Source organism: Alnus glutinosa, chromosome 10, assembly GCF_958979055.1.
Source record: "Alnus glutinosa chromosome 10, dhAlnGlut1.1, whole genome shotgun sequence".
Taxonomy (NCBI): domain Eukaryota; kingdom Viridiplantae; phylum Streptophyta; class Magnoliopsida; order Fagales; family Betulaceae; genus Alnus; species Alnus glutinosa.
Window position 1 is genome coordinate 2,760,818 of NC_084895.1, and position 22,012 is coordinate 2,782,829.

The window sequence follows — 22,012 nt, forward strand, 5'->3', positions numbered from 1 at the left end:
AATAAAAGTGAATAATATCAATAATTAATTATTAGTCATATGATATAATGACAATTTGTATACTTAATCATATTATTCATGTTATATAATAAGATTATATGGCTATATGATTATATAATAATATAACATTGTGCCATATGACATGTAAATATAAAATATGCAATCACTTTATTATATGTTATGAGTTTATCATTAAATACTTAATAATCATTATATCACATGATCTAAGATCTAAGATTTAAGATCATACGAGTTGTTAAATCATGTTAATACATTAAATATGCTATCATATGATAATACTTAGATCATATGATCATATAATATTAGTATTATTAGTAGGTAGTTATAAATTATGATTTATGACTCATAAATTCATAAAGATCAATTTGACCATATTTAATTACTTATTATAGATTCATAGATAATTGTAATTCAGATTCTAGAGTCATTGGCAATTGCCTTATTGTTTGCTTTTATTGCAAAATTCTAATACATGCAAGTGCACATTATTTTGAAAATTTGTGGTTTAATTTTTATTTTTTATTTTTTTGCTAAAGTAAATAATTTAAATTATGAACGAGCCGAGTACTCGAGCTCGAGATCGACCAAAATGGCCGAGCTCGAGCTCGGACAATAGTTTTTGTTACGCGAGTCGAGCTCGTACAAGATTTTTCAGCTCGTGTCGAGCTCGAGCTTTACTGTTTGTTAAACGAGCCGAGCCCGAACAGGCAATACCCGCTCAGGATTGGCTTGTTTACACCCCTACATGTCGGATTCTGGCCAGACTGGCCGGAATCTGGCCAGATCTCTGGCTATCTCGCCGGATCCCGGCCCTGATCCGGCCAAAACGCCGGAGATCCAGCCATCTGGCCGATACTGGTTGGAGAGGCCGAATCCGGCTGTTCTGGCCGAATCTCTGGCCAGTTGGCCGGAAACTGGCTAGGACAGCCGGTTTCTGGTCAACTGGCTGGGATCCGGCTGTTTTGTGCCGGAATTTGTATATGCCAAATTTTAAAAAATATTTTTATATTATATTTATTTTATATTAATATTTTTTATTTTGTGAATAAAATTTAATTTTTTTAAATTAATATGATTAAATTAAAATATAAAAAATATTTGTAATTTTCCGTACGCGCCAAACACCGAAAAATGATTTCGACGGAAAATATTTTTCTGAAAAATGGCTTCCCCAAAATTATTTTACGATGGAAATCATTTTACACCGAAACAATCGGAGCATAAGAGTATTATGGAAATATTTTAACATCTCGCCTTAAACTTTAGTAGGCAAAGCCAACTTGAGTTTAAAAATAAGATCATTGGGTCGTTTCGGTGAATGAGATTTTGTAAAGGTGTTAGCCAATTCATCTTTAGAGGAGACAGAATGAAGATGCAAAATACCATGCTTTTATTATTATTATTATTGATAAGTGAAGATGCAAAATACCATGCTGAAAATGAAGCTTGACGAAATGACAATCAATCTTGATATATTTGGTACGCTCATGGAATACATCATTATGAACAATCTGTATGGCATTTCGATCGTCATAATAAATGGGAGAACTAGTAGACTGAGGAACATCCATGTCTGACAAAAACCTTCGTAACCAGAGAAATTCAGATGTAGTATCAGCAAGAGCACGATACTTAGCTTCAGTACTAGATCGATTAACAACATATTGTTTCTTATTGCGTCATGAAATTAAAGAAGTTCGAAGTAAAAAACAATATGTAGAGGTGGAGAGGCGATTAGTAGGATTACCAGCCCAATCAAGATCAGAATAGGCTCAAAGCTTAAAGGATGATCGAGCAAAGAAGTGAAGACCATAAAATAAAGTGCCATTGACGTATTGCAAAATGCAAAGGACATTTTCCTCATTTTATTAAAAATAAATAAATAAATAAAATAAAATAAAATAAAATAAAAACTCAATTCCACAGTAAAATTGCTGTATGTTTATTTGGCTTTGTATTCTGTGGATGACTTCTCAATGTATCCTAAAGGTTGCTTACTGGCTTTAATGTCTTCCATTTGACTTCTTGGTAACAAAGAGAAAGCAATCCCAGGCAGCGTAGACCCACCAAGAGCTTCCTACACCACGTGCACAAAGACGATTCACCTTGACGCGTCCAATGACAATTCCTCTCCAAAACTAACAGTCCACGCGCTTGTCGCTCTGACTGATCACGACCAATCAAAATTTAATCCCACCTCAAACCTATCTGAACCTGAACCCACACAATCCCCACCTCTAAAAGAATCCAAAACAACAGTCCAATCCTTTCCTTCTTCGAAACTACAACGGAAAGTCTCCCATTTCTCGCGTTAACAAAATTATTTTTCGCTAAAACTGAATCAAAATCCACAAACCCTTCGATTTCTCTGAAGAAGAAGAAGAAGATGAAGAAGATCTTCGGCGTCAAGAAAGATAAAGAGCCTCCTCCCTCTATCAACGACGCCTCAGAGAGGGTTCTCTCTCTCTCTCTCTCTCTGTGTGTTTAATTTTTGTTTTTTGCGCGCGTTTGGTTCCGGAGAAGGTGTGAGAAATTAGGGGAAAGGAATTCGGAATTGTGATTCGGTTGTTTCTGTAAGCCTTTGTCGAGTTAGGTTTTTTTTTTCGGGATTTTAAATTGGAGAGAATGATGAGATTTGAGGTTTTTGTTACGAAGGCTTTTCCTTGGGAATCTCGGTAACCAAACAGGGGGGTTACTGTGGTGTTTTGAATTGATTTCGTTGTCGATGGGTGTGTGAGTTGCTGGATCAGTGTTTAAGATTGTTCGTGGAACTTGTTTCTGAGTTGCAAATAATTTGATTGCTCTAGCTTGGTAGTTCGATGGAAATACATTGTTGAGAAGATCTCAGATTTCTACATGGAAATTTTTGCTCGGAAGGATGATATATATTAGTTTGAATAGCTTGGTGATAGTCAGATTGTTATCTAATTGTTGATGAATCTGTTTTTTGTTTTTCTGGCAGTAGGGTTTTCTAATTGTGTTTACGCTCTTGTTGGTGATAACAAATTATGTGTGTGCAGTGCAAATGTATCAGTTAGGTTAAATAGTTTAAATATATCAGAGCCGGCTAAGTCTGTGGTCAGGTTTACAGGTTTCGGTGTTTGGTCGAAGATTCAAAAAACTTGATATGACAAAAAGTGGATGAAGATAGAGTAAGAGAATATTTGTTAAAGTATTGTTGCATACGATTGTGATTCAAATGAAAAGTATGAAAGGGATAGTGGCGCTAAGTTATGGGGTTGTCAAGTATGAATGACATCAAGGGGCTTTCATCTTTGCTTGTAGATCTATCTTTGAGCTGTTGATGTAGAAACCCAGTGGAGGGGATATGCTTCTCAGCGAAACGGATGGACACTCCATGGGCTGGGAGATCTATTATGTACTGTTTGATGGCATTAGCACTGTTGCATTAAACAATGATGTGATTTCATTTGCAGCTTTGAACTTTTCCCCATACTTTTGAAGATTCACCTCCCAATTAGTCTAGGTGGCAGAAAAATTGTGCTGCGATCATGAAGCCTTGTCAACTTTAAGCCCATATAGTGATTGGATAAGTTACTATAGTTTTGGTAAAATAGATTTATTTTTTATTTTTTATTTTTTTGGAGGGAAACATTAATTAGCTGTTGAGTATCCAGTTATTAATCTTTATTTCAGTCATTTTGCTCTTCTGAAGCTAGATGAAGTTATTTCCTTTTCCTGCTATGTATAGTGTTTATATTGAAAATGTTGATGTAGTAGTCAGCTTACAGTATCATCTGTTGGTGTCAACATACTTTGAGAAAAAAAAATGTTTTAAATATTATGTATGGTATTCATATAATGGTTGTAATTCGTTTTTCTGCATAATTTTCAAAATCCTGTTTTGGCTGCTCATGAAATTGATTGCCTTATTGTTCCATTATCTGATAATCAATCTTTCCTTAGTTGTATCTCTATGGGGTTTTGACTTGGACTGATGCCTGAATTATATTCTTTTCCAGATCAATAAAAGAGGCGAAACAGTTGATGAGAAGATCAAAAGGCTTGATGTTGAACTTAGTAGATATAAAGAACAGATAAAAAGAACAAGACCTGGCCCTGCTCAAGAAGCTGTTAAAGCTCGAGCCATGAGGGTTCTCAAGCAAAAGCGAATGTAGGTGCCTCTTCTGATGTCATTGCCTCGATATTGCAGAATTGTTTGCAGATTGAATTTTGCATGTGCTAGTGTATATATGCTTAGGTTTTAGCATAGCTTGAAAAGCTTCGAATTTGATGGGGAATCCTTTCAAGCAGGTTTTAATGGGTAAAGAGCTTGAATTTTAGAGAGTTTGTTTAACTGGATTAAACTAATGCTTTGTCTTGAGACACAATAAAGAAAGGTTAAATGTTTAAAATCATTCCTAAAGAGTTCTTGATTGATTTGTGAATTATCAAATCGATAATGAGATGTCAAAGCGAAGACTTGGCTCATTTTTTATTTTTAAAGTTATTTACTTTCTTGAAAGGAATATGTGTGTACGAGTATACTATATGGTTTCATGAGTATCCCTTTATTTACCTCCATGATTTATACAATTCATTAAGCTTCTGGACAGGTATGAAGGACAGCGGGACATGCTGTACAATCAGACATTCAATCTTGATCAAGTTGCCTTTGCTTCCGAGGGTATTAAAGATGCTCAGCAAACTGTATGTCCTAATATCGTTCATTATTTTCTTAATGATGTTCATTATAGAAAATTGACTTTATCGAGCCCTTATGGTATAGCCATCTGTAGCACTGGCATGAACCGCAGGATGGGTAATTATACAGTAAAAAATATATCATGCAATCGAGTGGCTTTGTACTTAAAACACTCTGGGTTTCTTCACAGGCTGACTTGGGCTTAAGATTTGTGAATAGTGTTATGACTTGTTGCCATCCATTGCCTGGGCAACCGCAACAGGATATTGGGTGCATTACCTGTAGTTTGTAATCATGTTTAATCCATTTTCCGAACGAGTGCAACTGAATGCTATGAAATGGGACACACTGGATACTTAATCTTTGTTCTATATATTCCTGGACATGACCATATTATTGCTTAATTTGTGCTTATTACCTATTGAATTATTAAGATAATATAGCTTCATAATTTGTCATGCAATTTTTTATAGTGAGACACATGTAAGATGTAATTTACAAATTTCAGTCTGTTTTCAGCTTTTCTTTTTAGATGAATAATCATTTTGGAGTTAGTTTATAGTATCATTTTGAACCGGGTTTTGAAGTGGAAGGTTCACTGTATGGTACATCAAGTTTGGCTGTACTGGGGTTGTGCTATATTCACCTTCAAACATTGTTTTTCTTGGTAGCGTCCCAAGGGGCATGGTTCACGGAAGTTCAGACGGAGCTTTATCTGTACCCTGATGGGAACCTGCTGCCTACCTCATGAGAGGTAGGGGACAGACCATTTGTCACTAGGGAGGGATTATTCGTAAATATATGTTCAATCTAATCTCTAGACTTGTACACTCATTCCTTGTCCATTCAAGTTTCGAGAGAGAGATGCCCTGGAAGCATTATTAGGGAACCAGATAGATAAGTTAATACTATATATTGGCACAATTTGATTTTGTTTTCTTTTCTCTAGATGACAGCTTTAAAATCTGCAAACAAGGAGTTGAAAGGAATGATGAAAACTGTGAAGATCCAAGACATTGATGTATGTGATCTTCTGATATCTTTTTTCCCTACTTGATTTCCATTCATAACGTTCTAGAATTTCTGGTGCTGACCAAATGACTTTATTTATTTATTATTTTTTATATATGTAGAACATGCAAGATGAGATGATGGACCTAATGGATGTGAGTAATGAAATTCAAGAGACCCTGGGTAGAAGCTATAGTGTGCCGGATGACATTGATGAGGAAGATCTTATGGGTGGTAAGCTTTTATATTACCTAATGGCTCAAATGTTGAGGGAAATATTCTTTTGGATTGTTTACAGATATTATAGAATGTATGTGATTTTAATTTGTCAATTAACTCTATTTGAGGTCGCAAGTATCCTATTCTAACAAGTTTTTGGTGCAGAGCTGGATGCTTTGGAAGCCGACATGGGAATGGAAACTGAAGCTGATGGTGTGCCCTCTTATCTCCAACCTGATAAAGAGCATGATTTGGATTCGGAGCTCAGCTTGCCTTCAGCACCCATAGGACAAGCAGCTGTGCCTGCTGGCAGATCCAATGCCCAGGTAAAATTCATTGATTTTTTCAGGAAAAAGAAATTGATGCAGGATATTAACTTTGTTTAATAAAAAATTTTCCTTTTCCCTTTTGTTTTTTCTTTTCAAAACAAAAAAAAAAAATTAACATATAATCCAAAACACAAAACATTCAAAACGATCTTCACCTTTATGTCACATCAAAACACTTTTCAAAAAATAGAAAATAAAACAAAAAAACACCCTCTAAAAAGCATTAACAAATGGACCCATTCTCTTTTCGGTGAATTGTCCAAAAATGTGAGAAAATGAAAGGTGTGCTGATTAACGAAACGGGTGGATCTTTGGCTTGCATGGCTGTTGCTGTTTAGTATTTTTGTCACATTAGCATTGGACACTTCGTTACTGTGTGCAATTGCCAGCAAAGCTAGACTGCTACTATTTTTAAGTTGGAAGAAGTTTTCCTCCAAATTGAGTTTGAGAAAATTCCGTTAACTCAGTCTATTAAACTCTATTAAATTGACACATGTCTTTAGAGCATTTGATTCTTACGTACACGTGGGAGCAACTTTTATTTAAGGTTCATACTTGAATAGAATTTAGAAATAGCTCAAATCACTGTATTTGTTACATGTTGGACGCTTATGCCTCTCTATCGCATTTATTAATTCTTAACCTTGACGCTGGCAGGCTGAGGACGAACTGGGTTTACCTGCTGTCCCTCGGGCATCTCTTCGTGGTTAGGAATTATTGCTGTCCATCCGGGACTCTGTGCATTGATTTGTAATTTGTGGAAGCTTGGATGGAGTAAGCTCTTGTAAACATTGTGCAGAATTGGCTTGATTCATATAGTATTTCATCTTTTGTGCTTCGCTATTTCCCGTGGATTGGATTCTCATCTTATAGTACTACGAATTACATATCTTGTTTTAATTAAAAGATTAAGAGGTGAAAAAAAAAAAAGGAAAGAAAGAAAGAAAGAAGAAAATAAGAGAAACCATGGTGTAGTCCACTGCCTAGGCAAGCACACTGCATGAGTTCGATTCACCTTTAAGAGCAACCACGTGCACTTATGTCGTGTTTTGGAAGGAGGGATTTTTGTGTAAGAATAGTTCTACCTACGGCACTTTCTATTTCTTAACGTGACACTGTCTACTAATCTTTGAATTAGTCATTTTTAAAAAAAAATTGAAGATTTAAGAGCTGATAAGTACCGTTACACCCGTCTAGTGAAATGGGGATACAGTAGTTAGTATCACTCTTTCACCCAAAGCCGACAAATTTTCTCTAAAAAATGGAACTTTGATGGATTTGGATCTCCTTTTTCTGCTTGAATATAAGAAAATTTGAATAAGGAATGAGAAAGCAAGTGATGGCCTATGGGTGTAAACGAGCTGAGCTACTCGTGAGCTTACTCTAGATCGGCTCGAATAAACTCGACTCGTGCTCGAATCGATTATTAAATGAGCTACTCGTGAACACGAAAATCAAACTCGATTATTAAACGATGCAAACTCGTATAAACTTGACTCGACTCGACTAAAGTTCGTGAACCCGCTCGTATAAGGATCGACTCGTGTATATATATATATATATATATAAAACTAGTTTTATAATATAATATATTAATAAATACATAAATTAAGTAATAAATAACAATAGTTATTAGTTAGTATATATTAATTGATTATAGGTATATAAAATAATAAAAGTGAATAATATCAATAATTAATTATTAGTCATATGATATAATGACAATTTGTATACTTAATCATATTATTCATGTTATATAATAAGATTATATGGCTATATGATCATATAATAATATAACATTGTGCCATATGACATGTAAATATAAAATATGCAATCACTTTATTATATGTTATGAGTTTATCATTAACTACTTAATAATCATTACATCACGTGATCTAAGATCTAAGATTTAAGATCATACGAGTTGGTAAATCATGTTAATACATTAAATATGCTATCATATGATAATACTTAGATCGTATGATCATATAATATTAGTATTATTAGTAGGTAGTTATAAATTATGATTTATGACTCATAAATTCATAATGATCAATTTGACCATATTTAATTACTTATTATAGATTCATAGATAATTGTAATTCAGATTCTAGACTGCACATTATTTTGAAAATTTGTGGTTTAATTTTTAATTTTAATTTTTTTTTGCTAAAGTCAATAATTTAAATTATGATACGAGCCGAGCTCGAGCCGAGTACTCGAGCTCGGGATCGACCAAAATGGCCGAGCTCGAGCTCGAGCTCGGACAATAGTTTTTGTTACGCGAGCCGAGCTCGCACAAGATTTTTCAGCTCGAGCTCGAGCTCGAGCTATACTGTTTGTTAAACGAGCCGAGCCCGAATAGGCAATACCCGCTCAGGATCGGCTCGTTTACACCCCTAGATGGGCCAAGGATGTCGGGCAGGTGAGTTCTGCACCCTATGATGTTCGAAGACCTGCCCGATGCCCCTACCCTTTCTCATTCTTTGCTCGAGTTCTTTTATAAAATTCGTACTAAGAATTAAAAAAAGGATTGGGATCCCTCCCTGACCAGTCTAGGATAAGTTTCTTTGTCATGCAACAATGAAGACTTAAACCGACTTGAGAGGCAGGCTGTTTGCTTCCCTCCCCACCCCTTCTTGTACCGTCTCACCCTGTAATCACTACCTCTTCTGAGGCATACTCCCCATCCACCCACCTATTGCATCAAAGGATTTGGAAGGGAAGTCAAAAACTTATCTTCCAACCCTTTCTTGAACCCTTTGCCTTTTTTGAGGTGTCTATCCTGCTAGAACTTTTTCTAACTAAATCTATGTTTTTTCTGTACCTTGTTTCTACGCAACAGATGCTACCAGTTTGCTCCATCTTCATCCACCAAGTGTTTTGTGATTTTTGGATAGATTGTAAGTTTGATATCTTTGGATTTAGATCTACGCCTCTATTTATCTTTGCATGACACGCTCCTCATCAATGGGTTCGCCGGCGTCCCCTGCATCCACCGCTGGTCGTCGCTCCTCCATCCTCCACCCACGCACCGATGCGTGGCCCACACGCGCTTGGGGGAGTTTCTCTCTTTCCGGTGCGTGGTGGCTCCACTCGCCTCCCTTGCCTTTCTCCGCCTAGATTTTCGGTGGATCTAGTTGGCGCCGTCATTTCCCGCTGATGAGAGGCCACCACTTGGCGGCGCGTGGTTCTCACGCGCCGTCAGTACTGGTTCCCACTTCGCCTTCCTCTACTGCTTCTATTTATCTGTTGTCTATGTTTTTTGTTTCAGTGTTTGTTTTTGGGCTTTTATGTTGTTACTTCTCCTTGTTTATCTCTGTGTTGGTGTTTGAGTCCTTGTGACCCTCTATACATCTCAAATCACCTTTACTGGTGACCCCAGTTTTTTGACATCCGTGCCAGAAACTAATGGGCCCGCATCTTCGGAAGCATTGCCCCCGTATACTTTCATTCTTAGTTTAACTTTTGGGTTGCCCAGCCCTTGTTGTGTAATTTATTTCTTGTTGTAATTTGTTTCATGCATTTATAAAAAAAAAATGGGGAAATATCTAGTCATGATTAATATGTATGTTTCAGGATTACGGTGAAGATAAATGATATTTGGCTACCTCATGACATAACTTTTGATCACTTTTGTCTTTTTATTTTTTTTATTTCTTTTTTAAAAAAAATCACAAAACCATGTGAATGGGTTGGGGGTAAAAATAAAAAATGGCAAAGGTGCTCAACAGTAGTCATTGGATAGCCAAATATTATTTCACTACGGTGAAACACAGTTAATAACAAATCTATGTCTTTTTCAAGATATGATATTTTGCCACCCAATGGCAACTATCGACTCTTTTTTTTTAATTAAAAAAAAATACAAAATCATGTAAATGGTTTGGGGTTTGGTTTTGTGTTTTGTGTGTATTTTTTTTTTTTTTTTTTTTTTAAAAAAAAAATAAAAAATAAAAATCAATAGCCTTATCTTTGGATGGCAAAATATCACATCTCGTCTTTTCATTTGCAAGTCTTATTCAAGGACATAACGATGAGCAAAATCACAGTTAATACTCATAAAATTAATTTAATAAGATATTTTAGTTATTGTTAAAAAAATTATATCCAATGACTACTAGACACTAGACCTTGCCATGCGAGCTTTGTTAAATATTTGTGGAGTATGTAATATGCATCATTACTCAGAAAAAGAAAAAGAAAAAGAAAAAAAAGAAAAGAAAAAAAGAAAACCAATTTTTTAATGCAAAAAAAGAGAATACATGTTCTTTTTCTTTTTTTAATTGAAAAGGCGGAAAGGGGCGAATAGTGTAATTGTCCCCCTTGGGCATTACCATCGGAGTTCTCACCTACTGTGGAATGTTCGGTTTGAGCTATAGTTACTGCATTGGAAGGAGAGTTTATCATCACAGCACTACCAAAGTTCAAGTTGGTAAAGCCCCATCTTAGTAGCATCCGGTTCGCGGACTACTACCGCAAGCGGGTTCGAACCTGTGACCAAACCCGTGACCACTAGAAAGAAAGGAGAGGGAGAGTTAAACCCTATCCCCTGCTGCTTTACCAACTCAACTACCACCAGAGATGGCTCCCACTCCCCTCTCCTCCGGGCCTCTGTTGTTGGTTATTTTCCTGTTTTTGTATTGTTATGTTTTGTTTCGGGCTTTTCTGTTGTAACTTCTCTTTGTTTATCTCTGTGTTGGTGTTTGAGTTCTTTAGACTCTTTATACATCTTATATCACCTTAACTGGTGGCCTCGATTTTGACATCCGTGTTACGAATCATAGGGCCCGCATCTTCGGAAGCATTGCCCCCGCGTATTTTCATTCTTAGTTTAAATTTCGGGTTGCCCAGCCCTTGTTTTTATTGTTTTTATATTCCTATTGTAATTCTGTTTTTTCATGTATCTAAAAAAAAAAATTAAAAAAATTCTGTGTTAGGTAACGGTCATCTCATGTAGTTAGTTGCAAGATACAATGCTTGTTCATGTCAAATGTTTGATCTTGATTGCCCAATGATGCCTAGACCTTTAAGGAAGACACAATTCAGAAGGGTGATTTCACTCATGAAACCCCTTTAGTTTTTTCTTTGAGCATTCACAGTGAGTTAGCCAAGATCGTTAAAGGGCTATTTTAGCTAGCTTTGTAACAAAAAATAACAAAAAAAAAAAATCTTTTCATCCGGCTAACCATTTTGTCTTAAGAATTGGCTAGCTTTTACAGTGCTCAAAAGTGCATTAAAAAACTAATAAAAAAAGAAAGGTACTACTTCTCCTGCTCATGTCCAGTTCTCATCCAACATTTTTTCAAATCAATAGTTAGATCTATTTTTCTACATGCAAGTCCTACATATTCAATGGTTTATTTTTTCAAAAAAGTTGTTAGAGTTAGATAAGAGTCAGAGAAATAGCATTTCTCATAGGAAAAAAAAAAAATAGTCTGATTCTAACTTCTTTTGAGAATAGTAAAAATAGATTAAAAAAACATATTTTAAATAAAATATTAAAAATAGATAGCTAAAATGAAGAATCGAATGCATGTGATATGAAAAAGTTAGTAGATAAAATAGAATGCAAATGCTCTGGTGCATTCTCCATTATAATTTGTACGGTTTCATAGATAAACACAGAAGCTCGTGTCACATTCCACTTTATGATAAAGCCTAGTCACTAGAACATAAAGTACTACAGGACATCTAAAGACAACAGTTCATAAGTGGACTGAAAGAAATGGCTATCAATAACATGCTCTAGCTTTGGCTGCATCCACTTCAAACACAATGCAGATGAAGCAAAAGAGCCGCAGCTTTCAGAGAATCAACATAAAAACCATGATTCAGCATTTCAGTCTCAACTAATGTTAAGTTTTTCCATATCTAACATCTGCCAAGTAGCCTCTACTCTAGTTGCGTCGGCAGCCGGACTAGACCCAACATATGTGCTACTCTTGCTATTTGGGGATTTTGCAAAACAAATCTTCAATCTCTCAAGTTGCTTCTTCAGAGACAGATATTGACCTGTAACAAAAAGGGTCAGACAGTACTTACAAAAGGTGCCGTCTCATACTTTTGGTCAACTAAGAAATATAATACCACTATCAGCATCTTTTGAAAGGTATTGAAATGAGATCCAAATTTACAAGCAACTAATGAAATCCTAAATCCTGGATGGTGGTCGCATTGATAGTTTCTCGTGCTGTTGAAGTTACAAATTCCAGAGGGAACTCTGAAACTTCTACTACAAAGCTGATATTAGTAGTAGAAAATACACTTCTTTTCAGTTCAGTTTCTTCCAAATATCATCAAAATTGAAAATACTAACATGTCCAAATTGGATGTTGCTATTTGCGGCCATAGTGTGTAAGGTTGTCGACCATCTGTCTTAGACAGAAGGCCGAGAAAGGTATTGCAAGCTGTCCCACAGAGACAATCAAAGGCAAATTAGAGACGCTCCACTGCCTGCTCCAGCCAGGGGTGTGCATATTACTGCCCCAACCGACCCAACCCGAAGATTCCGACTTCCAACATGTGTCGGCTCAGGGATCAGTATTTAAAGTATTTATTTCCAACATATGTCAGGTTGGAAATCAGTAATAGGTATTTGGGTTTCAAAAAACATGACCCGACTAGACTGTGTCTTCATATGTATACACGAGAAACCCTAATCTTTTTCTAACATATTAACCTCTTTGCCCCTCTGTCCTAGGTTTTTCAATGTTTAAGTAGCAGTATTTGGTGGTGGTGGTTGACAAGCTGAGGATTGAGTTTTTTGACTATTTGGGTACAAAATCTGGAGCAAGTTGCCAATAGATTTGGCGGCAGGAGTCTGCAGCCTATCGCTGCAAAATTTGGTGGTAGGGGTATGAGATTTAACATCCCCACAACCAGTTGCCGCCATATCTGATGGAGATCTGGCTGTGGGTGTGAGATCTCACACCTCTGCTGCCATGCAGCCACCACCAACCAACCGCCTCGACACAAAACCAATAGCTGATGGCGTTGGCTTGGTATCACCTGGGGCGTCAGCTTGTTTGGTAACAAAATTTTGCTTCCAGTCCTGTTGGGTTTTGAAAAGGGTGAAACTTCGACACATGCAGGTCAGTGCCCCACCCCTAGTTCTAGCTAAAGTTTTTCTAAATCACTAGAAGTGCATTAATATCTTTTCCTTTTGGTCTCACATAAATTAGAATAAAAATCATTACTATCTTCTTTAAGCCAACAAAATTCCTAGAAGAAACTAAAGATGCTCCAGTGCTTGATGCATTTTAATCCCTTTTTCTCTTCTCTAAATATAGATATAGATATAGATATTTTTCCATCTCACATATTTTCTTTTTGATGAAATTATAAACTCACTTAAAAGCACCATATAAGGTGCAACCCTCCACAGGAGGTACACAAAATAGACACTGATAAAGCTAAAAGCCTAAGATCAAAGGTTTAGAAGACCATTTTATTTTTAATAATTGCAAATTCATTAAAAAGCGACTAAGTACACAGAAAGTATACAAGAGATACAACTAACCAGAAGAATAGCAAATATCAAGAAAAACATGAAAGCTAAAAGGTTTAGAAGGCCCAAGAGCATAAAAGAGGAGAGAGAAAAAACCAGTTGCAGGGAACCAATCGAGAAGTGATATTAGAAACGACAATTTCAACCCCATCACAAAATTTTCTATATCTTCATAAGTACGAGAAAGTCATTTCTCTCTCGACACCAAATAAGTCAATGGTGTAACATCTTGCAAACTATACGACCTCTATGCCTACTAAAAATCCCATCCAACAAGCCAACATTTCACTGTAGAATTGGCATAACCCACATAGCCATTTAAACCCATATAATTAAAATAGGAATTATGAGTATCTTCGTTAAGACTAGAAATTTCAACTAGAACTAGTAACTTATATCCCACCAACCATATGTCATTCTCTCTCCGTCTTGGAAAATTTTTCTAGCATATCAAAGTTGACAAAGAGGTGCACCCATGATGCATGCAAATTAACACTTACCAAAATGAAAATATGTCATACACACAATGAGAGCAAATGAAATTTCAGATTGAGGGTCACCTGAAAACCACGCCTTGGAACAAAATTAAAGCAAATGAAGTTTCAGAAGCCTTTTCCATTTAACTTCCATCAATACATTTTTCTTCTGGAAAATTTAAATGTAAGAAAGAGTTTTGTCCAATAATGTTTTCTCATTGCACAGCAATGTATTGCCTAAGATGCTTTCTTCAAACATTTGGATGATTCAGATAAGATTTAATTTTTATTTTTTTTTTATCAAAATTAATGAAAACTTTATTAACATTGTGAAGGGGTTAAATCCTTGGCTACCAATTACTTGCAAGTTGCAACGCATATGCCATGGTGTTAAAGGTAAAAATCAATTAATTTAATCCATCTAAGTTAATCCAAAAGCTTTTTAGAGTTCATAACAAAGTTAAGTTGTCTGTTATGTGAATGCTCACCGTGAATGGCACATTGTCAAGAGGATTGCACAAGTTTGACTAATGTTTGATGAATGACCCCTTTTACTTTCATAATGTGTAGTTTTATCGTTACACCCAAAACTCCTGTTTTCAGTTTTTTATTGTAAAGTAAACTATCCTTTAGATTGCAGTTACTTGAAACCACTTATTTGGAGCTGGCATAGCAACTTAATTAAGTCAGACAACATATAGGGCTTTGGCTTATTTAACATATATGATAGCTAATGGACATTAAGGTTACGTTTGATATGCAGAATGATTGTTCCATTAAGAAATGAATAATTTATATTGAAAATGGAAGATTGTGGAATGAGATAGCATTGTAATAGCCATTCTTGTGGCCCATGAGAAAATGACTATTCCAAGTGGTAGATCCTTATTATATACTCTAACGTCAAGGTCATTCTATTCCACATTTTTCCAATATTCTTAATAAAAGTTATTCATTTTTTCTAATGGAATAGTCAAACGTAACCTAAATGTGTTTAAATTCATGAGATCATAATATTGTTATAAAAATACTTTGTTTACAAAAGTTGATTGGAACTGATGTTGACCACACCAAAGATTTTTTAAAACCCTTCTAATTAAAAAATAGTAAAATTTCTATCATTAGAAACATAACGAGTTACAAAATTCTAATGTAACATCATTTTGTCCAACTTTTAATTAGGAAGTCCAAAAGCACAGTGACCAAATGCATACTTCTTACCCTGCAGACTCTGTCTAACCCACTTTCAACATGATAGTGTTCAGTCAGGCGAGCTTCTTATTGTGCAAACATCCATCATTGATTAATTAATCATGTCTCTTAGGACCAATCGTCCTCACTTAAAAATCAACATCTTCCAGATGTTTTTCGGAACCTTTTCTACCACTTCTCTCATTTGACAATCTACTTCAGGAAAGCTATTCTCAGATTATTTTGAATGATCTATTTAGTTTTTCCACTAACAAATGAATAATTCTGCAATGATATTGGTTTCATATGATTAAACCAAAAAGCTAAAAATCAGATATGTATAAGTATCTCATTAGCTTTCAAAATAGTCAAGGGTCAAATGATTTTGGACTCTTGGAAACCATCCCTTAATTTCTGAGTTACCCATAGAAATCAACAAAAAGATATAACAACTTACGCTCCATTATTAATTTTTGTTGCTGCAGTCTTGCAATCTCCTGCTTTAATTTGCTGTTTTCCATGGACAGAGATACACGTTGCTGAAGAAGAGCAGCGACTCTGACTGCCAATCCTGATTCCAAAGTCTGCACAATGTGAAAGAACATATTCAGTTCCAATAGCTTCCATGAAGATTTCATCAAAAACAGATATGGAACTAGAAAATGAATGCTAGCATGATCTATAGGATACAAGGACCAGAAACAGAAAATAATAGATCGATTCCATGTAGTAAATTGGTTGACATATTTTACTGCAATGATGCCACAAGCATTAAAAAATGGAGGATCTAGCCTAAGTTATGGATAGGGCCAAACTCCAAAGCATTTCATTTTTTATAAGTAATCGAAATATCATTAAAAGCAAATAGGGCTACTTAGTTACACAGGGAGTATACAAGAGAAACATCTTAGTAGAAGGGGAAAAAAGAACAAGAAAATCATAAAAACTAAGCACTAAACGAGCTACAAATGTAGTTGTCCAAAAAAAAAAAAAAAAAAAAAAAGCAAAGCTCCGCCAATTTCCTCTCGCAGTCCTCGAAACTTAGGTAATTTCTTTTTCTCCAAAGACATCACATGAGGTAAGAAGGCACTATCTTCCACACAGCGACACTTCTACTTCTACCACCAGTCCACCAATAATTAAATAAGTTAGCCAATCGACTAGGCATCACCCAAGACAACCTAAACCGACTGAAAAAGGCATTCCATAAGGCCAAGCTCCAAAGCATTAGAGATAATGAATCCTCAAATAGTGATGAAAGGGGGAATTACATCATGGGAATCCTCAAATATTTACAACATGGTGTAAATATTTGACTTTTACTTTCTGCACACACCTGCATATGGACACTCAAAGCTGATTCCGATTGTCTTTTTCCTTTCAGTTTTGGCTAAAAATAGCAGCATATATGTTACCACATGCAGCCTAGTTTACCTCAGAAGTTTAGATAATCTTGGTGACATAGAATTTATTGTTTGAATAATGAGAGAGCCCTTTTGCATGCCATCTCAACAAAGACAGATCCGAGTATACTTCAATGAAGTAGCAGACAGTTCCATATTATCTCATTTTGTTTTCCTCAAAAGTTACCTGCAAAACATCTACAGTTCTTTCCAGTTCAGCAATATACTGGAGTTTACGAACCCTTGATCGCTGCCCAGAATGCCTGTAGGAAGTCATCAAACCAGTAAAATTTTGAAAAAGGCACAGATACATAATCAAATTCAAATGGGCATGTATAAAACAATTTGGTGATTGAATGTCAAATTTTTTTATGGATTTATCATCAACTATATATGAAAATTATAAAGGAAACATGTGTACATAACAAGGGATATAATATGATACGGGCAGTGATGGATTTCCATGGTTCTTTTCCAAACATAACCTCATCATCTATTATAAGTTATCCAAAATTTAAGGCCCAACAGCACATGGTACTCTCTACCAATACATATTAAGTGGAACGTTTTTCTCCCAGAATCCACATTCCCAATTCTTGGATACTTCATAAATATATCTATATACACTTCTTCAAGGGAAAGAACAAAGTTCATATTGACAAAGCATTTTGGGGCCAAGATGCTTGTAAAGTCATTAGATTCATGACAGAGTAGATTAACTACTCATGCAAAGCGGTTTTCAATTAGACTTGCTTTAATAAAAGGGTCATATCCCATGATTCTGATATCGGATCAGGGCATACTTGGTGGCGTTGGAAAGCCCATTTAGAGGGCTACAAAATCATGTTTCATGAAGTTTTGCTAATTACAACGTTTACTGGGTCAAAACCGACTGGAAAGAGAATATTGAAAAGCTGGACAGAATAGCTCGTCCATAATTCACGTTCAAACAAGTTGGCAGAATAGCTCATTCGATAACTCGTCTAAAGTTGGGTTCGAACGAGCTGTTGAGGAAGTTGTGAATTCAACCCAGTATACAAAGAAACCCTAGCTAGGTTCGAATGAGCTGTGACAAAATTTTGTAAACCGACTTTATTCAGTGCTCTCTCCCCTCCCAGGAAAAAACCCATTTGAAAACCCCCTTTGTGAGCCTTCTAGGGGGAGGGAAAAGGAGGAGCCTTCTCCCTCCCTCCACCTCTTCTCCCTTACCACTTTTTTCAACCTTTTTTTTTACCCTCTCTTTTTTTGGTGGGAGTTTGGAAGCTAGATCTACCGCCGCCTAGTAACGTTCACCTTGCACGCACCTCCTCCCTGGCTTCCCACCACAAGCTGCCATCATTTCTATCCCTCCTCCAGTGCGTAAGGCTCATGCGCTACCCCCATTGGTAGTGGCCGATCTCATTTTTCTCTCCCTCCCCTCCCTTCCTCCTCTGCCACTGACTATCGCCCTTCATCTCTTTCCTCTTTTTATTTTTATCTTTACTTGTCTCTTTGTTTTTTGAAAGTTGGAAGCCAGATCTACTGTCGTCCATCCACCTCCATCGTGCACGCACCCATCCATTGGCCTCCCAGCCCCCAGATCTACCACAAGCCTCTCCCCCGACATGAGGCCCACATGCCACCTTCTCCATTGGTACATGAGGCACACGCACCATTCCCTCCAATGGTCTTCGGTTCCAACTTTCTCTTTGAGAGCTCGTCCCTACCTCCTCCCTAAATAAAGCGGGAATGATTCTCTCTTTTGTCCAAAAGGACACTATCATGGAGCATGCTCGTTCATCCATGGATGCAAGAAAGGTGATCTTCATCGACTGCCTTATCGCAGTCATTGTCAGTGCACCATTTTTTCACCAACCAATCATCAGATTGAATCAGTTACCGTTGTCATGGTGGCCGTTGGCGTTTTGGTCAAGTAACTATGAGACCAGATCTATTTAGATATTTTTTTTTATTTGTAGTTTTAATTTCTTGCATTGCATTGGCTGTTTTTGGGGTGTTTGTTGGGGTCCCCTACCCTCTCCTTTTGTAATTTTAGTTTATTGTGATGTAATGGTTAAATTGCTCAGGAAAAAAAAAAATTCCTTTTTGGGCCCTTGTTTTGTGGCCAAAGTCCTCTGTTTTCAATAACCAATAAAAAAAAAAAGTAAGAAGAGCAATCCTTGACAGTGCAACTATATATGCCAACAAACTTGTTCACCAAAGGTAAACTAGATTGAAAATGAACACCATTACCGGGTAAGAGAAAACACAATTACAAACTGACAGATGCATAGATTACATATATAAATGTACATTGTTCACTGCAAGGGATTGCCCCCACACATGCACATCCTCACATACACACGTTCCATGAAGTTTACGACAACAATGTATATTATTTGTGAGATTATCAGTACACTTCATTGTCACCTATGCAAGCCATCTGTTCCTGACTTCAGATGTTTTTCAAAATGAATTGGGCACAGCAGAGTGGATCTTTTGTTCTTTTCTCCCTTGAAACTCTATTCCTAATTTAAGTTCTTGCATCTAAATTATTCCAAGAAATGATAATGAGAAATTTGATCTCTACATGGAATCACAGGAACATTTATCATCATTTTATCTCTAATTTTCACTTTATAATTGGAAAGACAGAATGTGCAGAAAGGCTTTCACTTGGCTGTTGTGGTATACATTTCAAAAGCAATGCACAAGCAGCCAAATTTAAGTAAGATGTTGGTAATATCTACAACTAACAGAAGTCTAGAATCACCAAAATGACACACACACACACACAAAATTAACATTTCCATTAACAGAAACTATGTCCCTAATTAAAACATACTACTGAAATAAATATAGTAAAGCACACATCATAACGCTTTTTGGGCAACACATAGTTGAACCATACCTGTGATAGCAACTGAATTCAAAAAATTAACAGATGAGTTTAGATTCTAACCCTTTTACAGCCTTTTTCTCAGTGTTGAGATCACCAACTGAATTACAATTGTCTCCTTTCCAATCAGCGTGAGTAGTTGCAGAAATGCGAAGATTCCCATCTACATAATGTGTAGGGTCCTGAGAAACAGATTCAGACAATGCTGAAACTATGGCATTCTCTACAAATGTTAAATTGCTTTTTTTCCTAGGGGAATTAGGACCATAGGTACAAGCTGAATCCAACCCATTACAAGTCTCATTAACAACTGAGTTCTCATCATCTTTATGCAGAGCCAGACTTGGAAGCGTGTCTGCAAGAGCATCCAAAAGTGCAATAGAGTCGCTAACTGATCGACGATGGTACATTCCTTTGGCAATGGAGTCTTGGTCACTTAATAAGTCATCAAGCCATGTTGGCGGCTCCTCCGGGACGGAGCTTTGGTAGGAAGAGTTATGGTGCGGCGGATATGATTCATCGATGTGCAGGGACTGAAAGACAGAGTCATTAATGCTAGCAATGGGTTTCTTCTGGATTGGGCAGCGTGGAGGAAGGCGAGCTTGCCTTGACATGGTGAACTTAATTTACAGGGTGCTGGTTGGCTTCTCATAATTTACCATGATTAAACTTCTTTCAGTCTCTTTTATGACCAAAACAGAAGACAACATTTTCCTCCCTCTATAAGCTTAATGCCATGTTTCTGCCATCAATCTAACCTAACTTACTGGAAAAGAACTTTACAAGAGGAAAACAAAAATTATGAGGTTGAAAAAACAAACCCAAAAAAGGACACAACAAAAGTTTAATTGAAGAAAACAAAAAACTATGATTTGTGCGATAAAACATAGAAATAAAAATTACCCAAAAAAAAAAAAACGATGAACTTTCTTTGCAACATTACAAGTTGCACACTTACAAGCCCCAACAAATTTGCTAATCTATAGAAGTAATCGCAGAAAAAAGTACTACAAAAATAAGTTGTTCTCTAGAACAATCAATGCGAGTCAATACTCAATTGAATTTTCTTCTTCTTTTTTTTTTTCGTAGTATTTACCATTAAAAACAAGTTTAAGGTTTTTTCTTTTCTTTCTCTAATTCTCTGTCGCTATTGGTTTTCGCTGAATCCTGAGACACACTCAAAACTCTGTATTCTTATTCTTTCATTCACTTTCTTAGCAACCAAACAGGAGGTTAAGAAATACTTCAGAAATTCTGTCAAGGTATAAGAGTCCAAAAGCCTCCTAAGCAAGCAACTTCTAATAACAAGCACCAGAGGAAAAAACTACATTCGACATTTAATGGAATAATTAAATGTATCAAACTTGAAAAAAAAAAATTAAAAAAAATTAAAATTAAAATCAATGCAACAGTTAACACTACGCAGTAAGAATCTAACTCTATCAACAACAGAAGATCCCAAATTTAAAGGGAAAAAAAAAACTTTACAGAAACTTAAATTGTTATTTACAGTATGAAATCCCAACCAGATAGCTCCAAATGAAAAAACCCATAATCAAATCAACTCTTTTAAAGAGGAAAAAGAAATAAGATTTTAAAAAAAAAATCCGCTGTTTTGGAGTAGTAATTATCCCTTTTTTTTTTCCCATGAGGAACTTTGGCTTACCTTTCCTTTTTCTCTTTATTTCTTCAGGAACAAAGAGACAGAGAGAGATACAAAGGGAGTGGGTGAAGGATGGTACACATGCAACCCAGCAAGTGTCTGTGTCTCCCCCCCACTTGCTGGATGCCAAAAGGATGCAAAAGTGTACGGATAGTGGGGTATGGGGTTTTTAGCTTATGTCTTCACAGTCTTGTCAGCGTTCACTTTCTGCCGAATAAACTAAATACTAAAATAGAATGTAAAGTATCTACACGTGGAGTTTAGAAAAAATTAAAAAATTAAAAAAATTAAAAAAAAATTAAAAAAAAATTAAAAAATTAAAAAAAAAAAAAGAAAAAAAAAAAGTAGAGTGGAATTTTGTCTTACTGAAAAAATTTAGGGGCTTTTTTATTTTTTTTGCTTTTTTTCCTTCCGTCGGGGAATGTTGACAATTTGTTAGTAATTTGAGAGACAATATCAATTGAGTTGTATTTTGAAAATGAATATGTGAATTTTTTTCTAAGATTAAAAATTTCATGCGACATATTACTTTTTCCTCTTAACTTTTATGTATCAAACAAAATATACTAGTGATATTAGGGCTCTACATGGACGGAGTTGAGTTGAGTTTTGACTATTCAGACTCGGCTCAGCAAATCTATAAGA

The 22,012-nt window shown here is 35.9% G+C and overlaps 2 protein-coding genes across 3 annotated transcripts; one reads left to right on the forward strand and one right to left on the reverse strand.

Annotated features, from left to right (window-relative positions):
* The first annotated feature begins 2,304 nt into the window (after positions 1 to 2,304).
* LOC133880240 (vacuolar protein sorting-associated protein 60.2-like) lies at positions 2,305 to 7,084 on the forward strand. The gene is made up of 7 exons (XM_062319153.1): positions 2,305 to 2,476; positions 4,005 to 4,156; positions 4,599 to 4,692; positions 5,637 to 5,708; positions 5,821 to 5,932; positions 6,083 to 6,243; positions 6,904 to 7,084. Exons 1-7 carry the CDS (start codon positions 2,408 to 2,410, stop codon positions 6,955 to 6,957), a joined length of 714 nt encoding a protein of 237 aa, XP_062175137.1. The 5' UTR covers positions 2,305 to 2,407; the 3' UTR covers positions 6,958 to 7,084.
* A 4,720-nt stretch (positions 7,085 to 11,804) lies between these two features.
* Positions 11,805 to 21,519, reverse strand: LOC133878884 (basic leucine zipper 34). Of its 2 annotated transcripts, none has more exons than XM_062317443.1 (5): positions 21,371 to 21,519; positions 19,768 to 20,481; positions 17,014 to 17,089; positions 15,881 to 16,007; positions 11,805 to 12,261 (listed from the first exon to the last, which is right to left on the reverse strand). In XM_062317443.1, exons 2-5 carry the CDS (start codon positions 20,316 to 20,318, stop codon positions 12,095 to 12,097), a joined length of 921 nt encoding a protein of 306 aa, XP_062173427.1. In that variant the 5' UTR covers positions 20,319 to 20,481; positions 21,371 to 21,519; the 3' UTR covers positions 11,805 to 12,094. The 2 variants fall into 2 exon arrangements, with proteins under 2 accessions (XP_062173427.1, XP_062173428.1); XM_062317444.1 differs by having other exon boundaries at positions 19,768 to 20,470; positions 21,371 to 21,502.
* Between the last annotated feature and the right edge of the window lie 493 nt (positions 21,520 to 22,012).

Excerpts from the sequence above, each read along its gene's own strand:
- LOC133880240 (XM_062319153.1), top strand. The coding sequence starts at position 2,408 with ATGAAGAAGATCTTCGGCGTCAAGAAAGATAAAGAGCCTCCTCCCTCT. Across the intron at positions 4,157-4,598 it reads GTTCTCAAGCAAAAGCGAAT|GTATGAAGGACAGCGGGACA; the intron begins GTAGGTGCCTCT and ends GCTTCTGGACAG. Across the intron at positions 5,709-5,820 it reads TGAAGATCCAAGACATTGAT|AACATGCAAGATGAGATGAT; the intron begins GTATGTGATCTT and ends TTATATATGTAG.
- LOC133878884 (XM_062317443.1), bottom strand. The coding sequence starts at position 20,318 with ATGTCAAGGCAAGCTCGCCTTCCTCCACGCTGCCCAATCCAGAAGAAA. Across the intron at positions 17,090-19,767 it reads GAGAAAAAGGCTGTAAAAGG|GCATTCTGGGCAGCGATCAA; the intron begins GTTAGAATCTAA and ends GACTTCCTACAG. Across the intron at positions 16,008-17,013 it reads GAACTGTAGATGTTTTGCAG|ACTTTGGAATCAGGATTGGC; the intron begins GTAACTTTTGAG and ends CACATTGTGCAG.